General features: G+C 38.1%; 1 protein-coding gene across 3 annotated transcripts in view; it reads right to left on the bottom strand.

The window, feature by feature from the left end:
- Window positions 1-11,918: 11,918 nt before the first annotated feature.
- The window catches only part of Shoc2 (SHOC2 leucine rich repeat scaffold protein), an 86,635-nt gene continuing 72,324 nt past the window's right edge, over window positions 11,919-26,229 (bottom strand). For all 3 annotated transcript variants that reach the window (XM_041661573.1, XM_041661571.1, XM_041661572.1), the window contains 6 exons: window positions 23,640-23,770; window positions 18,687-18,875; window positions 16,752-16,874; window positions 14,537-14,674; window positions 14,096-14,213; window positions 11,919-12,809 (listed from right to left, as the gene is read on the bottom strand). In XM_041661573.1, coding sequence (XP_041517507.1) covers window positions 12,601-12,809; window positions 14,096-14,213; window positions 14,537-14,674; window positions 16,752-16,874; window positions 18,687-18,875; window positions 23,640-23,770 — 908 coding nt within the window. In that variant the 3' untranslated portion in view covers window positions 11,919-12,600. The remainder of the gene's footprint in view (window positions 12,810-14,095; window positions 14,214-14,536; window positions 14,675-16,751; window positions 16,875-18,686; window positions 18,876-23,639; window positions 23,771-26,229) is intronic.

The following is a 26,229-nucleotide window of genomic DNA, read 5'->3' on the forward strand; positions in this document are numbered from 1 at the left end:
ATGCTCTCTGATATAGAGCATAAAGAGGTGAGAATCCTTCCTCTCCCGGGTATCAGTATTAACTTGAATAACCCTACTCACTCACACACACAGTAGGCTCAAGCTCATGCCCACTCACTCACACACACACAGTAGGCTCAGCCTACTCACTAAAAACACACACTGTAGGCTCAGTCCACACACTCATACACACAGTAGGCTCAGCCCACACACTCACACACACAGTAGGCTCAGCCCACACACTCACACACACAATAGACTCAGCCCACACACTCACACACAGTAGGCTCAGCCTACACACTCACACACAGTAGGCTCAGCCCACACACTCACACACACAGTAGGCTCAGCCCACACACTCACACACACAGTAGGCTCAGCCCACACACTCACACACACAGTAGGCTCAGCCCACATACTCACACGCACAGTAGGCTCAGGCTCACGCCCACTCACACACACAATAGGCTCAGGCTCACGCCCACTCACACACACAATAGGCTCAGGCCCACACACTCACACACACAGTAGGCTCACACCCACTCTCACACACACAGGGGGCTTACCTTTTATTCCTAGGGCACTCCTGAAGAAGGATGCTTACAATCACATTTCTTGGGGTAGGGATGTCTAGTTTGTATGAGGCCCCTGGGTTCCACGCCCAGGACCACCAAATAAATATTCTGGAACAGACCCCTTGAGAATGCCAATTCACTAGGATTGAGGTGGGGTCTTAGTACTAGCATTTTTAACGTAAATAATTTAGTAAGCACTACAGATAGCGCACACTAACCACCTTCTAAATGCTCATGAGATGAAAGAATGAATTCGGCATCTGACTGAGCTACCAACAACTAGCCCACAAATAGGCTGCCAAGATGGCTACTACTTCAGTCCCAAATCAGGATCCAGCTACACATGAACTAATTCATGGATATATTCTTCGTGTTTTTTTTTTATTTTTCCCCCAAGAACATTTAAGTTGGCAGAGTTGTTCAAATTGTGTCAGTTAGATGATTTGCCAAAAAGTGGACACTACTTAAGCTAAACAATGTTTGTCCTTGAATTACATTGGGTTTCAATGTCAAACAAGACCCAAATGTCCCTTGGTTTCTCAGTCCTACTGTTAAAGCCTGATTAAAAAATCTGTATCAACAGCTTGATCTCAAGCTGGAAGCATTATTTTGGAAGATTGTAGCCATGCAAAGAAATGAGAGACTTAGCTGAAGGAAGGAAGTCAAGGGGGATGGGGGAGAGACACCTTTTTGCTTTGGTAAAGCTTCCCACAGGCCCAAGCCACGTGTTTGAACCCTTGCCCTCCCCACCCCTGTTGACAGTACTGCTTAGCAAGTTGTGGATCCTTTAGGGGGTGGAGCTTCATTAGATGTGAGTAATTGGGGGTAGGCCTTAGGGTTTTACAGCTGGGCCTGACTTCCTGTTCACTCTGTTCCTTGATTGTGGGTAATGTGACCAGGAAAGCAGTCTCTTGCTCCTGCTGCCCACCATGAACTATATGCCAGCATAAACCCTTCCATCCTGCAGGGCTTCTGGCCACAACAAGGAGCCTAATTAACATGCCTCTGAAGAGTATGCCTGATCCCTGTCCCTCTCTCGCACTGGCAAGCACACTCCTGCTACCATGATATTCTTTCCTTCAAGGGCATGGGGCTAAGTAACTGTGGACCAAACCCCCGAACTGTGAGCCTAGGAAGTGGTTTCTGTCAGAAATTTGGTTACATCAGTGTAAAGTAATTAACCCACTAACTTGATGGTAACTTCAATTTAACAGAAATGGAGAACTGAGTGGGGAGAGCACTATTATGACCTCTGTTACTTTGGTTTGGGGTTTTGTTTGTTGTTTTAGAAGATCTGATTGTCTAAGGAAAAATCAGCACACCTATTAGCATGTACTCCCAAGCAGGGTCAAAGCTTTCAAATAGAAATCTGCCACCCAACCCCTCCCTCAAGAGAGATGGTAACTTAACACAACACTCTCACCCTTCTGAACATGATGAGCAGGTGTAGAACACAATGTTCTCAACTACTGCTCAGGCTGTGCACACAGCTGGAATCACAAACATCTGTCAACTCACTATCTTTGCTGATGAGAGGGGAGACAGGACTCACTAGAGGGAAGTCTATCACTTTTCTGAGCTTTTACTTAACTCCTCCATCCTATTTTTCCTGTGCTGATGCTTGTGAGTATCCTATGGTTACTGCAAGTTGACAGCCGCCAGAAGGAAAAGGCCTCTTCCAGGGGTGTGTGTGGAGGTGCCTCCACCATCCGTCATGCCTGATGCCAGATGTCTCCGCTGCTGATAAACCAATAAGCCTTACCATTGCCTTTGTCGCTCTCTAAAGCATTAGGCAGCCTGGAAACTGAAGCCAGGTGTTTTTGTCTCCACCAGAGTGACTCTCAAGAGCTGTGTGCTCACACAAAGCATATCATCAACTACCTTAGGGTTCTGGGACAGTCCTCAGATAAGTGCCTGCCCCACCCCAACAAGCTGAGCAATAATGACCCTGCTTTGCCCAAACACATGAGGAAGAGCAACCCCTGACTAGACTATGGGGAGCAGTGGCTATTTGATCTCACACTTGACAGGTGAGATAGATGCGCCAGCACAGGAGTACAAAGTAGACATTTGTCACTGACAGTAATAACTCTTAAACTAACATTCCATTAATCTAATTAGGTAAAGTGAGTCACCCTTCATGTTTGCTCAAGGAAACCATGGAGACAATGTGAATAAAGCGTGTATGGAGAGAGGGAGAGAGGGAGAGAAGGAGAGAGAAAGGGGGAGAGGGAGAGGAAGAGGGAGGGAGGGAAATATGAATCTAACTATGAATATTACTATGACTATTTAAATTATCTTTTATCCATTCTCCTTAGTCAACACCACCAAAAACAGGCCCTTCTTTCCTAAAGAAACTCCTGCCTGAAAGGTAGTAAGTAGCAATTCAAGTAAGACATTGATATTTTGAACTTGAGAGTAAAATAAGTTCTGGCCCTGCTTCTGACATTTAATAACTATTTATTTGACTTCTCTGAGTCCTCGTTTGTGGAAAACATGGAAATAGTTTTATACACCTCACACATGCTTTTAAATGGAGATTAAATGTTTGAATGCATAGAAAATACTTAGCTCAGACTTTGGGTTACAAAATATACATTGGCTATCTTTTTTTTATATAGCAATGCTATCTTCTTTATTAGTCAAAATATTCATGGAACCAATGCAAACAGATCCTGCAATCTGTCAGTATTAGCAAGGATTGTTAACAAACCAGCACTAGAAATAGAAAATTAAGCAAAATAAACATCCAAGTGGGAAATACAGTTTTAATAGGCTTAACACATCTTTGTTAGGTTTGTGTGTGAAGGGTAAGAGAGTAAACGTTGATGTTCTGAACTATTCATAATAAAGGAGGAAATGCATACGGCTCCTTACACCAGAAAAGAAATACAAACACTGGTCAATTCTGAGACTCAAGAGGGAAATCCAGCTGATAAAGCTGAGGAAACAAGCTGGATAAACAGACTGATGCTTCCAAGGTGCCTTCCACAAACTAACTCCACCGGCGCTAACTCTACTGAAAACAGAGCAGAAAATAGATTGATACAGGTAAATGACATCTGGTTCAGTTGAGGGGCAGAGATGGCTTTGGAGCAAGGTGGATACAGCACTTCATACTGGTCACTAAGGAGCAGGTTCATACTCTGTTTTCTTGATCTCCTTTTCTCTCCTTTCCTCCTCTCTTCCCTCTCCTAACAAAGAAAAGAGGGCTAAGCAAAAGCACAGGTTACTAGATATAAAAAGCCATAGAGTCTCAACACCTAGGGAACTGTCCCAGTTCCGTGTCCAGTTTCACAGCTGTGGAACAGAGCGGTAGGTCCCTTCTTTCTCTTCCTTCGAGTCTAAGTGACCCCAATGCCCACAGTCCACACAACTCCTCACTTTACCCTTCCAGTTGGTTTCCACTCTGTACAATCACAACCCTTGTCTGGAATAAATGGATGCAAGAGCTCTAGTGGTAAAACTACTTAGCATCTCAGTGAGCAGGAGCCACTGATGGAAATCACACACAAAACTTAATTTAGTCTGCCCTAAGAATGCTGAGAGGAAAGTTTGTTGGACTTAAAGATATTCAAAATATAACTGAGCTTTTCTGAAAAACAGAAAGTAGTGAGACACAAACCTTTAATCCCAGCACTCATAATGCAGAGGCAGGCAAATCTGAGTTTAAGGCCAGCCTTGTCTAACTAGTAAGATCCTACTTTTTTTTTTAAAAAAAAAATCCAGAAATGATAACACTCTTAAGATCAGACTTAAAGACTTTTTGTCCAATCAAGTGGAAATAAGAGACAAAATAGAGATATTTCAAAATCCTGCAACAGCCACCAAATATCCCACAGTGGCATACACTAAGCATTGCAACTAAGATATCTGGGAAACACAAAAGTGACAGCCTAAAAAATAAACAGTAAGCAGACTAAGAAGAAAAAGCAAAAATTAAAGAAATCTGTCCTCAGAGGGAGGTGTGAGCAAATGACAAAGTGGAGAAACTCCATCTCTGTGGCCAGGGAGCTAGACAAGGGTCCTCTGTGGGCCAGATAATGAGGGAGATAATCCAAGGAGAGTAGGTTCTTGGTTTTACTTTTTCGCCCCCTTGGCCCAGCATTTCCATCTTGGGAAGTGTTGGCAGCAGGATGAAGAGCAAGAAGCGAGGAAAGCAGTGTGCTGTGTCAGGGTGGCTGGGGCTGGAGGCTACCTGCAGATAATTTATCATCTTCCCAAGTGACTGTACATTTTGTATTTCCTCCAGCAATCAGCAACCATCGGTAGTTTTCTTTTTGATGCTTCAGTAGGCACGAGACGCTTCTTATTCGTAACTCCCTAGTGATTGATGTCCATGGCTCCTTCCAGCTCCCTTGCCACCCACATATCTCATGAGCTGTCCATTTTAAATTGTCCATTTTTAAATCAGTCATTCTGTTATGCTGAATTTTAAGAGTTCCTCGTGTAAGAATTCAAGAAACTTGACATCAAAAGAATAACCAATAAAAAAAAAATGGGGTACAGACCTAAACAGAGAACTCTCAACAGAGGAATCTCAAAATAGCGAAAGACACGTAAGGAAATGCTCAACATCCTTAGCCAGCAGAGAAATGTAAATCAAAACAACTCTGAGATTCCATCTTACACCTGTAAGAATGGCCAAGAGCAAAAACACTGATGACAGCTTATACTGGAGAGGATGTGAGGTAAGGGGGAACACTCCTTCAATGCTGGTGGGAATGCAAACTTGTACAGCCACTTTGGAAATCAGTATGGTAATTTTGCAGAAAATTAGGAAACGATCTACCTCAAGACCCAGCTATACTGTGGTTGGATATGCCTAAAGGATAATCACTTCTTCCACATCTCCTGGTGTCTCTGCCCTTCTTCCCAGCATCCTCTGTGCCTAGAAAAGCACAAAGATAATGTGCTCAACTATGTTCATAGCACTATTATTTATAATAACCAGAACCTAGAAACAACCTAGATGCCCCTCAACCAAAGAATGGATAAAGAAATTGTGGTATATTTACAAAATTATATATATATATATATATATATATATATATATATATATAACATCTTGAAATTTGCAGGCAAACAGATGGATCAAAAAAAAAAAAAAACCATATTGAGTGAGGTTAACCCAGACCCAGAGAGACAAATATAATATGTACCCACTTGTAAGTGGCTTCTGGACATAAAACAAAGAAAAATCCACCTACAGTCCACAACCCCAGAGAACTTAAAGAGGACCCTAAGAGAGACATACATGGATCTACATAGGAAGGAGAAAAAGACAAGATCTCCTGAGTAAATTGGGAGTGTGGAGGTCATGGGGGAGGGTAGAAGGGCAGGGGGAGGAAGAAAGGGGAACACAAAAATGTATAGCTCAATAAAAACAAAAAAATAAAATATATCTTCTTAAAAAAGAGTTCCTTGTGTATTTCAAATTAAAGTCTTTATCAAATATATTCTTTGTCAGCATTTCAGTCTAGGGTGTTTTCTCCTTTTGTTTTTTTCTTTTTTTTTTTCTCATTTTCTGGGTAGTGCCTTTCGCAGAGAAAAAAAAAAACTGAATGATACTCAACTTACAATGCTTTCCACAAATGTTCCTTTGGTGCTATGCCTCAACCTCCATCGTCAGGCCCAAATGCAGTGAGTCTCCTGCTGGGCAGTGATGCCAGCTTCAGCGGTGTGTTGGATATCCTGGGTCTTTTACTCTCCACAGAGCTAGGAGCTTAGCGTTTTCTATTCTATTTTTGTGCATATGGTTCATTTTAGGTTTTAGGAGTTGGATTTGATTAGATACACAGACAGACAGAGCGAGCGAGACATAGCTAGATATCCCCTACCATTGAAAAGGTCGTCATTGCTGCATTGAACTGTTTTTGCTCCTTTGGAAAATCAGCTGTTGAAAGTTACCACAAAGAGGTACCATATTTTAGTATTTTTTCTGCACTGATTGATACGATCATGTGATAGTTTTCTTCTTAACCTGCTGGTATGATGTATTACACCCTAGTTTTCTAGTGATGAAAACAGCCTTCTGTATCTGGCATAAACAATGCTTTGTTGTGTTGTGTAATTCTTTTGTACATTATTTTATGAGATAAAATTTGTTATTTTGTTGAGGATTTTTCTATCTAAGTTCATGAGATATCTGTATTTCATTTTAAGGATTTTGGGCTTAGTTTTGGAGTAATTCTGACCCCAAAAGATTAAGAGATCCCCCCCCCCATCTTCTGGAAGGAACAATAGTTTCTCTATAGTTAAATAGAGAAACTATTTAAAGATTAAAAAAAATTTTTCTTTATATGTTTGATGAATTCTACTAAATAGAAGTATAGACTCATTTTTTTCAATAGGCACCAATATACATTTTTTCTTGTTTATATTTTGGCATAGTGTATCTTTTAAAGAACTGGCCCATTTTGTCTTAACTTTAAAATTGAGCGCCACAGACATTTTTATAGTATCTATTACCTTTTCTTCCCCCATGGAAGCTGTAGTGACGCCTTATCATTTATGATAAGAATTAGTAGGGTAGTAGGTCTTAGCCTGGCTAGAAGGTTATGAGTTTTACTGTTTAAATTTTCAAAAAAATCTCATTTTTCGTTTTATTGATTTTTTTCTATTGATTTCTTGTTTTACTTTCATTGATGTCTACTCTCTTTTTCCTTTGGATTATTTTAGATTAAATTTGCTCTTTTTTGAGGTTAAGAACATCATTTTATCTTAGATCTTATTTTTAATACGGCGCAGATGCTCTAAAGGCTCCTTTAGGCTCTGTTTTCTCCATGCTAAACAATATGACAAGTTTGTATGTTTCATTTTCATTTAGCATATAACTTCAAGAAAATTCAATATTACATGGGTCCCCCAAAATATCTAATGGAGGGTGAAGTCTCCAACATACAAAAGTAAGCTGACATTGGCCTGACCCACTTCTTGTGGATGTTACTAGAGATTGTACCTTTAAGACAGACCTTTGATTAGATCTTGTCCCTTTACCTCAGATACTTTTCCTTGTTCTGAAGTCTACCATCAGTGTAACACAGTACATATACTGGGTACTTCCTGTTGCTGTAATTCAGCACAACAGCCAGAAGGAACTAGAAGACTATATTCTGGCTCACAGCTTCAGAGGCAGAGTCCATCATAGGGGAAAGAGATTTGGTACCAGGTGACTAGGTCAGGAAGATGAGGCCACATCTTCACCCAGAAAGCAAAGAGAGCAAACAGCAAGTGGATTGTTCACTATTTCTTCCCAAGATACATAACAACAACAACAAAAAATACCAAGAGCCCAGATTTTCAAAGGATGTAGATATACTTTCCAAACTTAGGATATAGGAGAACAAAGAAACACAGAGGAAAGTCAACATCCTCCAAAAGGCAACTGTCACTAATTTATGTTTGGCCATGTTCTGGGTCATGGGGGGAGGGGGGGCTGCAATCTGTCTACATAATCTGCTAGACTCCTGAAGCAATTCAGGACTGCTGCCAGGAAGTCCCTTTTCTTTAAGGTTGTACTCACAGCTCTATACAATCTCTTCCAAAGATGAAGTTTTAGAAAGAAGGGTTCCTCAGTGATCCAATGACAAACGAAAAAAACACCGCCTGAGAGTGTTCCACTGTACTGTGTACTTCCAAGCTAGATTTATCTGAGACAGGAGATAATTTCAAATCCCTGAAGTCATCACCCAAGTTAAAATTTTTTAGTAAAGAGAGCTATGCAAACAGAAATAGTTGCAGATAATGTATACATTACACATAACAGACTTGGGTCTTGGCAGGTGTGAATCTTCAAGTTTAGTGCATGCATTTCCAGGCTGGGGGTCTGACCAGGCCCTCACTGGCTGCCTTACTCGACACCACTGATGAAATCAGCAATCACCTATTTAACCAACTGCAGCCGAAGCTATGAACGGTTGTTTTAGTGAGGGAAGCAACACAGTGGAGTGACAAATTCATTTTATGACTCAACACACAACTGTCCTCTTAAAAACAAACATTTAAAAACCTTAAACAAGGTAAGTCTTTAAAAGTTTCAGAAAACTTTGGATTATATTAAAAAAATTATGGCCAAACTGGAATTCTGACAATACAAATTATCAAAAAAAATTATGAACAAGTAACAGCTACTGAAGTCTGTTTGGATAATTAGGTACAAAGAAACACACTACATTAAACTTGAAGGTAGCCGAGGAAGAATAATTTTTTTTAAAGGCTGACAGTCAATACATGGCATTCAGTGTCCTCCACAGGCCCGTGTTTTCATCTGCAGCAAATACAGCAGGTAGACCTGGCTAAAGAAGTAGGCCACTCATGTCTGGGTCTAGCTTGCTTTCCCTGCTTCCCAGTCTCCACCTAGGTCTTTGGAACTTCGGTTTGGGGAGGGGAGTGGAAGAGCACAGTGTAATAGACTACAGAAGCCCTTGAATAGGAGCTCAAGGGACAATCATAGTGACAATTCACAAGAGCACAGGGCAGACAGGAACATGGCCAGCACATGCTACTTATATCTCAGGTAGGGGAAGAAGGAAGATTGGGATGGATACTTGGAGGCTATTCATGTCACAGTGTGACAGAGAATTTGGCTGTACTCTGTATGGTGAAATTCTGAGTGAGCTGAATTTAAAAGTAATAGACTAATAGGAAATTTCAACAGTTTAACATCTAGGCTCCGTGGTTACTGCTTGCAGTTTTTACCCAACTCTACAATAATAACTGAAAGAAAAAAAAAAAGAATTCAAAGATTTGAAACATGCAGTTTGGTGAAGAAAGAAGTATTAAACTGACTTAAAGCAATTGCTGGTCCATCTGCTATGAGCCTGAAGAGACTCAGCATGATTACAAAGCAACTAGGACTGGACAGTAGGACAGATACTTGAGGACAAGACCCCACCCTTCAAAAACTCAGGGTGTAAATGACTTTATAAAGGATGATAAGCCTGCAGAGCACCTTACACTAAAAGGGCAGAGAGACTGGAACTTTCCAAGGTTCAGCCATGCAGCACTCAGGAAGCTGTTGCAGCTGCCAGCAACAGGACACAAGGGTACTTCTTGAGTGGGAAGAATGCTATTTTTGATTTGGGGTGGGGGAAAGATCTCAATACATCATCCAGACTACTCTTTAACTTGAGATCATCTTGCATCAGCCTTGAGTTTGAACCACCATGCCTGGTTAACTGTGTACCCTTTTCTTCTTTTTTGTATGAGGTAGTTTTTGTTTGTATTATTGGGGCTGGGTATACCAGGGTTGAACCAGGATCTTGTGAACACTAGGCTACATCTTACATTTAGCTACATCCCAGCCTAAATTCATTCACTTTAAATAGTTCAGACTACACAAATTTAATTAGAAACTTGTAATCCAAACTTTGCGACTTCACTCCAACTACGTTGCCCACATTTTAAATATGAAGTTACCTTTGTTTTCGTGTCTAAACTTTATTGTTTTCATTAATCTATAAATCACCATCTCTCCTTTCTGTGTGACATTCTAAACAAACACCTACAGAAGACTGTGTTGTTTCCATTTAACTGCTACAGATTAACAAACTAAAATGTGCATGTTTCAGACAACAGTCTATGATTCTTAGTTTATTAAGCAAATCTTATATAGAGTCAAACATTATTCTTTTAAAAGAAAGGCAATTTTTAAATATGCAAACAGTCCCAATGACGTTCATGAAAAAGTTAGTGAATATGTAGTCATTCACCATCCCTTACTCAAGGATTAAGTATCTTGATTTTACTAGTATTCCTCTCCTAAGTGGAGTCTAGCTTCTTGGTAGAAAGTTATTAAATTAAAGAAATACTCTAAGGCAGCATCTCTAAAGAAGATCTATAGTTTACATCTTGAAGAGATTAATAATACACTATGTATATGTAGCATTAGTCCTACATGTAAATTTGTGATCATTTTCCACCTCTATTGTAGAATAACTTAAATAAATGTAGGGAAACCAAATTGTTTAAAATTTTTCATATATTTTCATTTTGAAAAAAAACATGTTTCACAAGAAAAGACACTAGACCACTATCTCGCAAGTTTCAGTTCCATGACCTTAATATCAATACATATGGATATGAGATTTAAAAGAATAAAGAGAAAGAGAAAGAGAAAGATAGAGGGAGGGAGGGAGGGAGGGAGGGAGGGAGGGAGGGAGGAAGGAAGGCCATACACACACACAAGTTCTAGGTAGAACTGTAATAAATTCCTTTTATAAACAAAAATCTTAACTGAAAAGCCACAGTAGATGGAAAAAGAGAAAGGATATGAGTTTGTAAAATCCAGTGAACATTACAATAGTTTTACAGCACATTTAAGCATTCTAGGGTTTTATATCTTTACCTGCCTTCCATTTATTCGGTGTTCCTTAGAAGTTTGAACCCAGATTTGACCTCAAACCCATTCTTGAGTTTGAGTTCCAGGAAAAGCAAAAGTCCAAATTTTTATCTTGATATTACAGTTTTAATTGTAAAAAAATACTTGTTTAGAACAAAATAACCCCCCAAAATGGGGGGAGGCAAAACAGAAAAATAAGCAGCAATATTTAATTATATATAATGGTTACTCATTATATGGAAGGTGTGTTTTAGGATGTAATCTAGGATGCACTTGCTCTGTGGGGTCTCCTCAATAATTAAACTGACCTAGACCAAGACTATCAAAAATAAGAGTACTATGTAAGGGACACACATTCACAATTTTGCTATTCATAAAGGCAGTAAAGCAAAAGAAAATATTATCAAATAGTACATGCACAACCTACGTAACTTCCATGGAACTACCAATAGTGTCGATGCAATGTGCCATTTCCCATAACTGTACTATACCATCTAATAACAAAGAAGAAATGAAACTGAAAATAATGGTACTGAACTGAATTGTTTGAAGCCAGTGTCCCATCTATGGGGAAAGTGCATTTAGTTCAGCAGCAATACAGCACAGTGTGAAGATATTGTGCTTAGACACAGATACTCCAGAACAGAAAGATGTACAAGGCGAGTCAAGATATAAAACCACAGTACACTGTTAAATAACCTTGAAACATACATACACTGCAGTCTTTAGAGAGAGACATTCATCTCATTGTACAAGGAAAGGGTAAAGACTTTAAAGTTACCTATTGTGGTTTATGATATAATAAATACATATCTATATAGCATTGTATATACATATATAGAATGTGTGTTTATGTGTAATTTATTTGCCAAATTTCTGTTTAATTTTTGTGGATCTGCACTTTTCAGGAATGGAAAAGAAAACCTTCCACCACAGATTTCTGCTCCCCCAGAGTAAAAATACTTATTCTAAGAAAGGTCTCAATACCCCGACCCCAAAGGTTCACTTCAGATATTTATTTTACAGTTCATTAGAGAAATAAAAGTAGTGGAAATTTTGATTTCTAAATGTATATTTTCTGTTTGCCAGCTGTTGCTCAATAAAGTATCTTTTAATATTTAAACTAACTGATGCAAATTTTTAACACAGAATATAAACTCTATATCTGATTAAAACAGAGCAAATCAAAATAATCCAGTGATTCACTCCAACTGTAAACAATATAAAAATTTTAAATTTCAAATTTCAAAATAAGTTAAAGAAAAATTCTACCTTCAGGGCTCATGCCATTATAAAGATCTGACGCTGTAAGGGGAAATGGATACGAAAAGTTGCAACAAAATTTTTGGGCCACATTTTCCTAAGAGAAACACATATCTGATTATATCATTTTGTCCCTTAAATTTAATGACTTCATAATTTCTTGGAAGATTTTTAAACAAACTGGCATATCAGATTACACAACAGAAAACCATCCATCAAATTTAGCAAAGAAAACTTATATAAGCCTTTTTTTCTTTACAGAATTAAAAAAATCTAAATGGCTATGATTCCTCTATTAGCAGAAACACATAATGCAGTCTTTATAAATCTGCCATAGATCAATATCCACAGATACAGATATAGATATGAAACATTAATGGCAGTCTATGTTTGAACAGTGTGTGGGACCAGCAGTTTGTATCAGACCATGGCACGATATGGACCCTGCATCTTTAAAAACTGAATAATGAACGAAGGCCCTCCAGCAACAATTTGAGGTGGGAGGTGACTGAGTGGACAGTTCTCAATACTCATGATTGACAGCTTGCTGCAGAGAGCCAGCTCAAAAGGGAGGCTGTGAAGGTTGGGGTTGTCATTCAAATACAGTTCTTCTAGATTTTCCAGTGTGCCTGTTCAGGGAGGGAAAACAATTAATTACTATTCTTAAAACTTTCACCACTGTAGGTTTCAAATTGCAGCATATTCAAATCAACTGGGAAAACATTTTAAAACCACAATTATAGGTCCCTCTTTATAACCAGAGAATCACAATGGTTTTGAGGCTTATGAGGTTTGTGGAAACACTCCATTTTCAGACATTCTGTTGGTCAGTTGAGAGTTCACATATGTATTCTTTTTTTTTTTTTTGGTTTTTCAAGACAGGGTTTCTCTGTGGTTTTGGAGCCTGTCCTGGAACTAGCTCTTGTAGACCAGGCTGGTCTCGAACTCACAGAGATCCGCCTGCCTCTGCCTCCCGAGTGCTGGGATTAAAGACGTGCGCCACCACCGCCCGGCCTCACATATGTATTCTTAAGCCTCTATTTTAAAAATCAAAACATAGACTACTTGCCAGTGGCAGCAGGAAAGTAGTAAGCCAACAGGCAGCAAGAGAGACTAGTCTACAAGTGGAATAGTTAATCTCAAGGCAATCTCCATGGAGTGAGTTACTGGCCTGGTTTACAGGTAAGAAGACATTAGGGTGGACAGTCTCTATCTAAAGCTACAAAGCCAGCCAAGTGGCACAACTAAATTTTAAATTGTCTATCATTTGCAAAAAAAACATTACTACTTTATCTTGCTTACAGAACAGGAACTATAGAGAACAGATTATAATCCACAGAATTACTAATTTAGGGACTACTCAATGGACTCTGTTATAAAACAGGATTATGACCTGATGCCTACATTCAAAGTGGCCATATTAATTATATAAATATTAGATGTGACTATTTGGAAAAATTCTAAAAGTAAATCCAGGCTTTAATAGCAAGCAAATACTACAATTAACCCTAAATCCCTATGAAGAATGTTCTTCCAGAAGCTACAAATAGTGACTCACTTCTGTGGTTTCAGAACTAGTTATTATAAACAAAATCTAAATAAAGACAACAAAAACAGAAATGTCCTTACAGTGCAGACAGTGCTAATTTAACACAAGCCCATCTAACTACTAAGTTTGGAAGAACAGAAAACAATCTTGTACATTGAGATTCGTAAGTAAGGTCTACCTACTGGCAGCATTCCAACCATTCTTAAACACAGGTTTAATTCTAAGAATTTAGGAGAAAAACCATTGGCACTTCATTAAAAGTCTTAAGCTTGATGTAAAGGAATTCACAGAAAAGTGTATTTATCAAACCTATCTATCTGAAAACACAAAGTCAATAAGCAGAGTCAAGTGTCCACAGGTTCATACCAATTTCCTCGGGAAGGTGAGTAAGCAGGTTCTCTCCAAGGCCCAGGTGTGTGAGGTTGGTGAGGTGACCGATACCTCTGGGAAGAGTGGTCAACTGGTTGTTTGTCAAGACTAATTTCTAGAAGATTAACAAAATAAAAAAGTTACACATACATTTCCTACAATGACATATATTTATAATCATATATCTAATAAGTAAAATAAATAACAGGGAAATTAAGTTGGGTAAAACTTGTTTAGTAAATCACAAGATCTTCTTTCAAACAATTTCATTTGTTAGGAGAACAAAAGCAGACAGTATATTTGAAGTTCACGTAAGGACAATAAGATAAAAATCTTTAATTGGAAAATTATATCAAAATCTAAAGAAAAAGTTGTAATTTGGAATGGTTTCAAGAACTTTAGTGATATAATTCTATCACCACCAGGAGAGGGTTTTACCTGCAAATCCTTGAGATAAGCAATCTCATTGGGCAAGGATTCCAGTTTGTTCTCCTCTAGATCTAATTCTCGTAACTTTCTAAGGTTTCCAAGACCATGGGGAAGCTTCTTTAGAAGATTGTTCGATAATATTAGAACCTAAGCAGAAATTATTGACAGCATTTCACAACTCAAGAAATAACTTACACATGATTGTTATGAAAATTAAAGATTATTAAGCAATGCTAATTCCCAAAAATGACTAATAATAAAAAATATTAAATATTTAATTGACTAATACACTTTAAAACAAATATACTACAAAGAGATTTTATTCAATTACTTAAAAACATGGAAATAGTTTATTAACTAAATTTTTAAAGGAAAAACAAAATTAACTATTGTCTTAAAACTAAAATATTGACAGTAAATAATTATAAGTATTAATAACCTAATTTTTATTCAAAATTCTTAAAATATTCACTTAAGGACAGTAAGCCATTGACTTACAACTGTCTATAACAATGAGCAGTAACTGAAGTTACAATTTAGAAATTCTTCACTACACCCTAGAAACATTAAAAGGTAAAAGGACTGAGGAAGCTCTAGGGTCCTTTTTCTCAAAGAAGTTATAATTCGGCATGGAAATAGGGAGACAATAATGGGAGCTGGGTTAGGAAAAAGAGCAGTAAATTGAAAGAGCCACATAAAATTGTAACTAACGCTGTCTACTTATTTGCCTCAACTTTATAAAATCCATAAAAAAACACACAAAACAAGATCAATACAAGAACAATAGCCACCACTGGAGTTTACTAGGACCTTATATCAAATGCACTTTGTTTATGTGATTCACTTAATCTGAATTAAAACTATGGCGTGCTATTACCTCATTTCACTCCTCAGGAAACTAAAGCTTCGGTAGATGAGATCCAAACACGGAGTGACAAAAACACAACTGTGTTTCAATGTCTGTCAGCCGCTGCACTGCACCTTATGACAACTGTGTTTCAATCTCTGTCAGCCGCTGCACTGCACCTTATGACAACTGTGTTTCAATGTCTGTCAGCCGCTGCACTGCACCCTATGACAACTGTGTTTCAATGTCTGTCAGCCGCTGCACTGCACCTTGTGACAACTGTGTTTCAATGTCTGTCAGCCGCTGCACTGCACCCTATGACAACTGTGTTTCAATGTCTGTCAGCCGCTGCACTGCACCTTGTGACAACTGTGTTTCAATGTCTGTCAGCCGCTGCACTGCACCTTATGACAACTGTGTTTCAATGTCTGTCAGCCGCTGCACTGCACCTTATGACAACTGTGTTTCAATCTCTGTCAGCCGCTGCACTGCACCTTATGACAACTGTGTTTCAATCTCTGTCAGCCGCTGCACTGCACCTTATGACAACTGTGTTTCAATGTCTGTCAGCCGCTGCACTGCACCTTATGACAGTGGTTCTCAGCCTGTGCACTGCAACCCCTCTTGGGTCGCATATCAGATATTTACATTAGGATTCATAACAATAGCAAAATTACAGTTATAAAGTAGCAACAAAATAATGTTATGGTTGGAGTCACCACAACATAAGGAACTGACAGTATTAAAAGGCTGCAGCATTAGGAAGGTTGGGAACTGCTGCTTTACAATATAATAGAACTTTTAAAAGTTTTTTTTTTTTTAAAAAATCTTAAAAACAACATATTTACTATCTTCCTAAGCTGTGTGTTAAAAGATGAAAACTTCACTAAGTAAAGACAGTAACAGTCATTCCTGACTAAGGTGGATCTTTAATTATGGGGGAAAGCTTTTGAAAGGAAAAAGTAAAATCAAGAGGATGAAAAGCAATATTCCAGACACTGAGATGGTACACAGACATACAGCTATGGACAACACATCACCAACACAAGGGACACAGAGCTACAGCTAGGGACAACACATTACCAACACAAGGGATGATAAAATTAGGCCAAAGCCATACAATAAAAGGCTGTGAGTGTAAATCTGAAGAATCAGTAATTATTTTGGCAAGTAATGCCATGTTTCCTGAATGAAAGGAAACTGTTTTCAAGATGCTAAGTTTTAGACATCTTTCTCTTCAAAGATTCTGCATTTAATTCTCTCAGCTTCTGTCAGGCAGAGGTGGTTCAATGGCATCAACACTTCCCTCCCCTCACAGGGTTGTGCATCCAATGGAGTCCAGACATGACCATCTCTAATTACACTATATTCACTCACCTCAAGAGAAACAAGACCAGACACGTCCTCTGGGATCTTTGTGAGCTGATTTGTGGCTAAATTCAATTCTACCATACTGGTCCAAGTTCCAAAATCCAAAGGAAGTGATGTCAACTGATTGTCCTGGTAGAGAGAAGAAGTACCCAGGTAGAACCATAAAAATAAAGTCACCATTTACATTCTCTTCTGCAAGCAAAATTCTTAAACAGAAAATTTTATTCTCATATTTATCAACAGATAGAATAAATAAAACAAGAGCCAAAACTTACCAATAAAACTCTGAATTTCCAACATTTTAATTAAGTAGGCTTTTATTCTGAGGTTAAACTACTTCATAATAATGTACAGAAAATCAGAGTACAATAAGAATGTTCAGTTAAGATATGGGTAAGAAGCGGGCAGGACATCTCAGTGGGGAAAGGTACTTGCCACCAGCCTGACCAGTAGAATACACATGGTAGAAGAGACCCGCCAAAAAAAACCTGTCCTTTGACCTCCCCTTATGAGCTACGTTACTCAAGCAAACAAAAACAAATACAAATGTAGTTTTTAAAATTACAAAAAAGTATAGTACATATATAGAAAAAACTTTCAAGTCTCACTTTTATTTCCAAGAAAAAGTTTTGTTAATCTTTGATCACATTTGATGGAATGTTAAGACAAAGTTCATCAGTTTCACATTCATTTTCTAAAATCTCAGGTAGATAAACTCTAACAACAACAGAGCAATTAAAATGTATCTTCAAGGGCAAAAACTAGCAACACCTGCTTCATCATAGTCTACACCTATTAGAAACCGAGACACTACTTGTTACTTATGCTGGGGACTAAACCCAGGACCTTGTGCATGGTATGCAAGAAGTCTGCCACCAGTACTGTTACACAAGGAGCACTCAGCAGAAAGGCGATTTATTACCTCTGCATCCTTTCTCACATCAACAGACTAAGAAATATTACTCGGATTTTAAGATTATCTTCATTTAAAATTTTTACTCATATACATTCAAATAGTTATCATGACAAAGTATAGAAACAAAGTTACAGATTTAGATTACTAAAGGCCAAAATTATGGTGCAGAGTTTAAAGAATGACAAAACCATGTAGTATACTACGACAACATTAACAAAGAAACCCAGGTTTCCTGGATTCCTACTCAGCTACAGTCAGGATTAGGTATGTGACCATTTCCATTATCGTCTCTGGACCGAAAATCTATCCATTACAAATTAAATCATAGTACTTACAATTTTCCATGATTTTTTTCCTTACACAGTAAACTTATAAAGTCACATTATCAATGTGGAAGCTTCTCACTGAAGGGCATATGGCCAGGTAAAGAACCTGAGGGTTATTCATCTATCCCTCCAACAGCCAAAGGGAAAACTATCTTAAAAAGTGCTGCTGGATGTACACAATACCTAGGAATTTAATATAATAACTAGCACATTTAAAACAGCTTAAACCTGTGTAAAAGGAGACTTTTACATCCTTTACCTTCTATTAGAATACTGCAATAGATATTTAATATTGTCTTAGTCTAGATCATCAAGCTTGGTGGTTCCATATTATTTCATTAGATATATTACTTTAAGAAGTTAAACCTTTTTGGCATACATTGGCATTTATGAAATAGTTATGTAATATATATCCTTAGCATTGTACTTTTGGAGTTACCCAAGACTACTTCTCGAGGACAAACTGCTAAGGGTGTGCTCAGTCTGAAAACACCTGTTATGCAGTAAGAACTGTCCTAAAGCATGACTGTTAGCAGTACAGATTTCATCAACAAGGTATCACCTACTCTCCACCCTAGTACAGAAAATATGAACGAGAACTACAGCGCTCTCTCTCTCTCTGTCTCTCTCTCTCTCTCACACACACACACACACACACACACACACACACACAAACATACACCCCAGACGGGGACTTACCTTCATATTCAGCTTACTTAACACTTTAGCTCTGGAGAAAATTCCAAATGGGATTTTGTTGATTCGATTGTGTTCCATGTTGAGGGAATAGATGGTGGAAAACTGAGATGGACCTCCCACTGGATATAACTGGAAGCAATTTCTAGCTAAGGTCAAGCTATTCAATTTTACAAGACTGGATAAAAGACTCTGTAAAAATCAAAGTAAGAGTAAGATTAAGAAATAAGGTAATATTTGCCTTAAACAGAGCAATAGCTTTTAGGGGATAAACTGCAGCTTGGAAAGGCTGGTTCTGTGACCATCTTCAGGGACAATCACTACAACGATCTAGAGTTTACAGCAAGCCCACAATAAACTGATAAACACCTTAAGTAATATGGCAGGATTCAAGATCAACTCAAAAAAATCAGAGAAACATCACCCTTTAAAATAGCCACAAATAACACAAACTATCTTGGGGTAACACTAACCAAAGAAGTGAAAGGCCTGTACGAAAAGAACTTAAAGTCTTTTGATGGGGGAGAGTCTTCTGTTTTGTGTTAATTTCATTAGTTAAATAAAGAGACTGCCTTGGCCCTTTAAGAGGACATATAATTAGGTAGGCGGAGTAAACAGAACAGAATGCTGGGAGAAAGAAGCTGAGTCAAGGAGTCGCCATGATTCTCCCACTCCAGACAGACGCAGGTTAAGATCTTCTCTGGTAAGCCACCTGGTGGGCTACGTACATTATTAGAAATGGGCTAGTCCAGGTGCGAGAGTTAGCCGAGAAAATGCTAGATATAATGGGCCAAGCGGTGTTTAAAAGAATACAGTTTCCATGTAATTATTTCAGGTAAAGCTAGCCGGGTGGCGGGACATAGCCCGCCACTCCTAACACAACAGTCTTTGAAGAAAGAAACTGAAGAAGATGCAAGAAAATGGAAAGATCTCCCATGCTCTTGGATAGGTAGGATCAACATAACAAATACAGCAATCTTACCAAAAGCATTCCAGATTCAATGCAATACCCATTAAAATCCCAACACAATTCTTCACAGACCTCAAAAGAACAATACTCAATTTCATTTGGAAAAACAAAAAACCCAGGATAGCCAAAACAATCCTGTACAAGAAAGAAATATCCAAAGGCATCACCATCCCTGGCTTCAAGCTCTACTATAGAGCTATAGTAATGAAAACAGCTTGGTATTGACATAAAAACAGACAGGTGGAACAACAGAATCAAATTGAAGACCCTGATATCAATCCACACACCGATGAACACCTGATTTTTGGCAAAGAAGTTAAAATTATACAATAGAAAAAAGAAAGTATCTTCAACAAATGGTGTTGGCATAACTGGATGTCAACATGTAGAAAAATGTAAATAGATCCATATCTATCCCCATGCACTAAACCAAGTTCAACTCAACATAAATCCAGCCACACTGAATCTCACGGAAGAGAAAGTGGAAAGTAACCTTGAATGCATGGGCACAGCAGCACAGACACTGAGAGCAACAATTAATAAATGGGACCTCCGTAAACTGAGAAGCTTCTGCAAGGGAAAGGACAGCCTACAGAATGGAGAAAGATCTTCACTAACTCCACATTAGACAGAATACTGATCTCCAAAATATATGAAGAACTCAAGAAACTAGACATCAAAATACAAAAACAATTCAATCAAAAATGGGGTATAGATCTAAACAGAGAATTCTCAACAGAAGAATTTCAGATGGCTGAAAGACACTTAAGGGAATGCTCAACGTCCTTAGCCATCAGGGAAATGCAAATAAAAATGATTCTGCCTCTTACGCAGGTCAGAATGACTAAGATCAAAAACACCAAGGACAGCCTACGCTGGAGAGGATGTGGAATAAAGGGAACATTCCTCCATTCCTGAGGGGGGCGGGGGGAGTACAAACTTGTACAGCCTCTTTGGAAATCAGTATGGTGGTTTCTCAGAAAATTGGCCAGCAATTTTCTCAAGACCCAGCAATACCACTCTTGGTCATATATCCAAAGGATGTACACTCATACCACAAGGACATGTGCTCAACTGTGTTCATAGCAGTATTATTCGTAATAGCCACTACCTGGAAACAACCTACATGCCCCTCAAACGAAGAATGGATAAAGAAAATGTGGTACATTTATACAATAGAATAATATACTCTGTGGTTAAAAAAAATGACATTTTGAAATTTGCATGCAAATACATGGAACTAGAAAAAGCCATCCTGAATGAGGTAGGCCAGACCCAGAAAGTACAAACATGGTATATACTCACTCATAAATGGATATTAGATGTAAAGCAAAGGATAACCAGCCTATAGTCCACAACCCCAAAGAAACTAGGTAACAAGAAGAACCCTAAGAGAGACATACATGGATCCCCCTTGGAAAGGGAAATAGACAAGAACTCCTGAGAAAATTGGGAGTGGGGGGAGCAGAGGGAGTAGAAAAGAGGGTAGAAGAGGAGGAAGAGGGGAGACTGGCAGGGTAGAAAAGAACATGAGGGGATAGCCAAGATGGGGGAAGGACAGAGCAGGAGAGCAAGGAAAGAGATATCTTGATTGAGGGAGCTATTACGAGGCTAGCAAGAAACCTGAAACTAGGGATATTCCCAGGAATCCACAAGGATGACCCCAGCTAAGACCCTAAAAAGCATTAGTGGAGAGGGTGCCCGAACTGGCCTTCCCCTGTAATCAGATTGATGACTACCTTAACTGTCACCATAGAAATTTTATCCAGCAACTGAAGGAATTTGATGCAGAGATCCACAGCTAAGCACCGTAAACTACTGCCACGATTCATCGTCTCAACACAGCTTGAAAGCCTTTCAGTGGCACCTAATGGATCTTTCTGTTTTCCTTACTTAGTCTATGGTCAAACAGAATCAAGCACTTGCATTGAAAATATGCTACTTCCAAAGCACATGGATGATTTTTTAAGTAAGACTTAATTTTTCTTATTTGGACAAAGTCAGTTAAAGGCTTCCCCAGTGTCTCTCTTGAAAACATGCATAGGAAAACATATACACACAGCCTTTCATATTCAGACCAGAGAGAGCTGTCCTTTTTAATATCTTATCACAAGTAAAAAGAGGGTTTAAGACTCCCAAGCCCAATGCATGGAAAAAACTTTGTAGGATCCCTTGTCCCTGTTTAAAAACAACAGAAAAAAGGTCAGGTATGATCATCAGAGATTGCAAAAAAGGATAAATAGATAGAACAAAGAGGCTTCTATGTTTTTGTTTTTACAATACCGTAATAATACAGATGCCAACAAATTGACTTATTTCAGTTATATAATATAAAAAAAAAATCACCTACGGCAATGTCCATATCTTAACAGCCAAATAATTATTAATCTTTCTTCACTGATAATAAATCTGTATATAAAATTACACAGTTTTCAAATGTTTATACTTTATAGGGACCCAGTCTTTATCTAAGAATATGGACACAATTAACACCCAAAAGAAAGCTCCTCAAGGATTTAGCTGAACACGGTGGCACACATGTAATCTCTACACTCAGGAATCCTGCTGAGGCAAGGGAACAGGTACATGTGTATGTAGGACCAGCTTGAGCTACATAGCAAATACCAGCTCAAAAGGCTACACTACAAGGTCTTGTTTCTAAAAGAAAAAAAGCCACCACTACCACAGAGAAAAATAAAGAAACCTACTTAATGTGATAATTAGTCTATCAAGGGTGAGTCATTAGAGAAGCGGATAACATTAAACAGCATAACCTCACCCATCTTGATTAATCTGAATTATCACTATCACAGGACAAAAATCCAGACAGTCTGGTTCTTGGAGCTAGATTGCCTACCTTGAACTTCACTCTTTATCTCAGGTAAATGCTACAATTCTTCTGCTAAGGAAAGGTACTGTCATAGTAATCTCAGTGGTCTAGCCTAGCAACTGCAATCATGGTAAACATCTTTATACTCTCCAAGCTGTTTTCTGAAAACACACACAACAAAAGTAAAATAAGCCAAATTAATAGATGTGTCTCTATGTATTTTTCCCCTAGCAAACAAATCAAATGAGTTAAATCTTTTTATGAGCTGATATATAGTGGCATTTATCCAAATAGTTCTTCATATATAAAGCAACACAGAAATAGACAGATTCACACTCCTCTCACATACACATTCATTTACCACTTAGAAAAGAAATTGTAAAGGTCAATGGTAAGCCTGAGTCCCTTCATTTAGTTTGGTAGAGTACTGTATTATGCTTGAATAAAATAAGAAAACACATTGCCAAGAATTTGCATTGCAGAACTATTGGCATACTAGTTTCAATACAAGAAAGGGAATAATTTCACATCACATTGAAACACGTTATTCTACAAACCAATCTTTACCAATTTTTACAAAAGAGGAGATGGCTCCAGAGTACAATGATTAGTGAGAGGTGTCTCTTCTACTGAGACCAGAAGACAACAAAAGTAGGCAGATATTGGGGGTGGGGGGTGGAAGTTGACTTCTTACTAGACGAATTTTTTTTTCCTAACAGAATCAACATAATTCAAGTTAAAATAAGGAGTTAAAATATCCTTTTTTAGCTGTTATACACTAAACAGGCTTTGACATTACTGCATCAATAGTGTAATAAGTTGGGTGACAAACGAGTAATAGTATTAATCTTGACAATAAATAAAACTTTTTCTTAGAGGTGTTACTACTGCTTCTCCATAGTAAAGAGCGAGCGACTATAGCAAGACTTTCGTTCACTCTGGTTTCACCTTCTTCTTCACATTAAAACAGTATGCTCCCACACACGCGCTTTCTGTTTTTGGAATTTACTTTAATGGTGGTATGTGACAGCATCTTCACTGTTTAAATAGTCCCAATCACCAAATTATGGATCCAGCTGTAAAACTAGTTAATTTACCTCCATTTTCTTGCAGACTAGTTTCAATTACATTTTGTTTCCTCTAATCTGCTTCTTACCTCTGGTAGAGTAGAAATGTTATTGTTCTCTAAGTTTAACTCCTCAAGTGCACAGCATTTTGCTAATGATCTGGGTATTGCTGACAATCTATTGTATCTCAGGCCAAGACGATTTAAACTGGACAAGTTTCCTGTAAATACAAGAAAAAGGAATTTATCATTCAGAAAATCTAATGAGCCTTTAACTATCATAAGCTACTCACTAGATAATCACTAGTTACTCTGAAGTACTACTGAAGTACTATTTCAGCAGATCTTGGTATCAGAGAAATAATGAAACAGACAGCTTTGAGTGAATTTCTAAATTAATTATAATCTTTGGATTTAACTTATAACACATGATTCTGAGCATCTCACACAAATGCTATGATATCAATGATATCTAAGCATATCCAACCTGTACACACACTAGCCGCTACTGAGCATATAAACAGTGAAAGCATCATCCCACAGATAACTCTGAGCTTCATTGTCAAGAAAACATAGAAAGCTACATGTTAAGCTCCCTAGATGAATACAGAGTCTACTATCATAAAAGAGTCAAACAAAACTTCCTAAACAACACATATAAATTTGTTTTGATACTTTTATAAGGGTAACAGTAACAACCACTAAGTTGAGTATATTCCTTTGTTATAACTGATTCACACAGCCACTGCTCTGACATTTCTGGATAGGTCAGGTTAAAATGCCAAATGCTGCCTTTATTTCTACATTAAACAGTTTCCCCAATGTTAGAAATTACAGAAATGGATGACTGTGCCATGTGTTAGGCTTTTGCAGATACATATTTGAAGTCTTGTACTTTTATCAATCTATTATGTCTATTTCATTTTATTCTTCTCATTACATGGCCCAACTTTCTAGGATACAACATTGCTATGATAATTAACATAGCTACCATAGCATCAATCAAGCCTTGACAGTGTTTGGAGAGCAGCTGCTACACCCCTAATCCTCACCTAGTCACTATTCACCTCCTGCTTCTCAGTGAAGAAACTAGCAACAGAGGTCATCTAAATAACCATCTGAAGCTAGTTTTTATCCTTTACAATGCCATGGTAACAGTTCTATTTTCACAATATATTCCCGTGAGTCTATACCTTAAATCTAATCAACTGTAACACAGACCCCCACCAGATGTCTCTGCCTTCCCACTAGACTGCAGCCACTCCACAGCTGCATCACTCCATTTCTTCTCTACAACCCTGTGGGGATACTGAGCCACTGAGAATTTATAGTTCTGGTTAAGATTCCAAAAGGTGTAAAACAAAATATAAAAGCAACAATAAAATTAGCAAAAATAAGCTGAGCTTGCCTTAAAGTCATTTCTAAGTTAACTAAAGATGCTTCACTGGTATCTTTCTGATGGCACTCTGGTAAGATGGACCCACTTTAAATGGGGATGGAGGGACAAAACAAAACAGGAATGACTCCTTTCCAAAGTACCAGAGAATTTACAGACCAGAAACCAGAAACCATTTATAAGCTAAACCTTGAGATTAGTAAGTAAACCTTAAAGAATTATGTTTCAAAGGCAGACAATTCTTGAGTCTGATATTATTAGTTCAAATAATTAAAAGTTATATGTACTTTGTGGGTTTTTTTAAATTTCATTGTGTACATGGGTTTGTGTGTACCTCCACACGTGAATGGGTTCATAGGCATGTCCACTTGTCTGTGTAGGCCCGAGGTTGACACTCTGTGTCTTCCTCAGTTACTCCCCACCTTATTTCTTACTGCACTTGGATTTGGCTGACTACACAGTACTGGCTGGCCAGCAAATCCTGGAGAACCTCCATCGCCACCTTCCCAGATTACAAGCACACACTGCTGCAGGGCCACCTGAGTGCTAAGACAGTACTCTAGTCCTCGTGCTTTCACAGCAAGCTCTCTGCCACCTGTGACAAAGCCCTAATCTCAGCCCATCTGTGACCTCTTAGGGAGTAGGGTATGATCACAGATGGCTAATCTTTATGCTCACAACTAAAATGTTCTCTTCTCATATAAAGGCTATTTGATTACAACCTTTGGTCCTAGAACAGACCAGTTTTAGAATGTTTATGATGCAGTTTACCAAAACTGCTTCTTCACAGGACAATTGGCCTCAGAGTTCAGTTTAAATCTGTGTATATATTTGTAAGTCTACCTAAGTTATTATATCTTAGGTTCCAATCTGTTTTTAAGTATGCAATATTCATAATAAAACATTTCAGATTAAACTGTCAAGGCTATTTTACTTAGTTGATTCTTGTTAAGTCAATCTGTTTTCTATCTACATATGTGGTACCTTAAATGTGAGGCCAAGGTTGGAAGAAATCCCGTAGACAGTACACATTTGAATCTTGAACAGAATAAAAGCATCCAAAAATTTTATTTGCAAAGACAGTTTCTTGATACCTAAAACTCAACTTTATACTCTGAGACAACACAGCACTGACTGGCTCCTTGATGTATCAGTTACACTATACCTAATACTATGCCAATACTACTGGAATCAGTGGGGGCCACATCAATTACAAATGCTTATTTCTACTTCTGTATCCCTTTTCACATCGTCATTAATTCTGTTGCCAAAACACGAATACAA

Source organism: Microtus oregoni, unplaced genomic scaffold, assembly GCF_018167655.1.
Source record: "Microtus oregoni isolate MIOR12 unplaced genomic scaffold, Mior012 000012F_ref0000307, whole genome shotgun sequence".
In the NCBI taxonomy this organism is placed as follows: Eukaryota; Metazoa; Chordata; class Mammalia; order Rodentia; family Cricetidae; genus Microtus; species Microtus oregoni.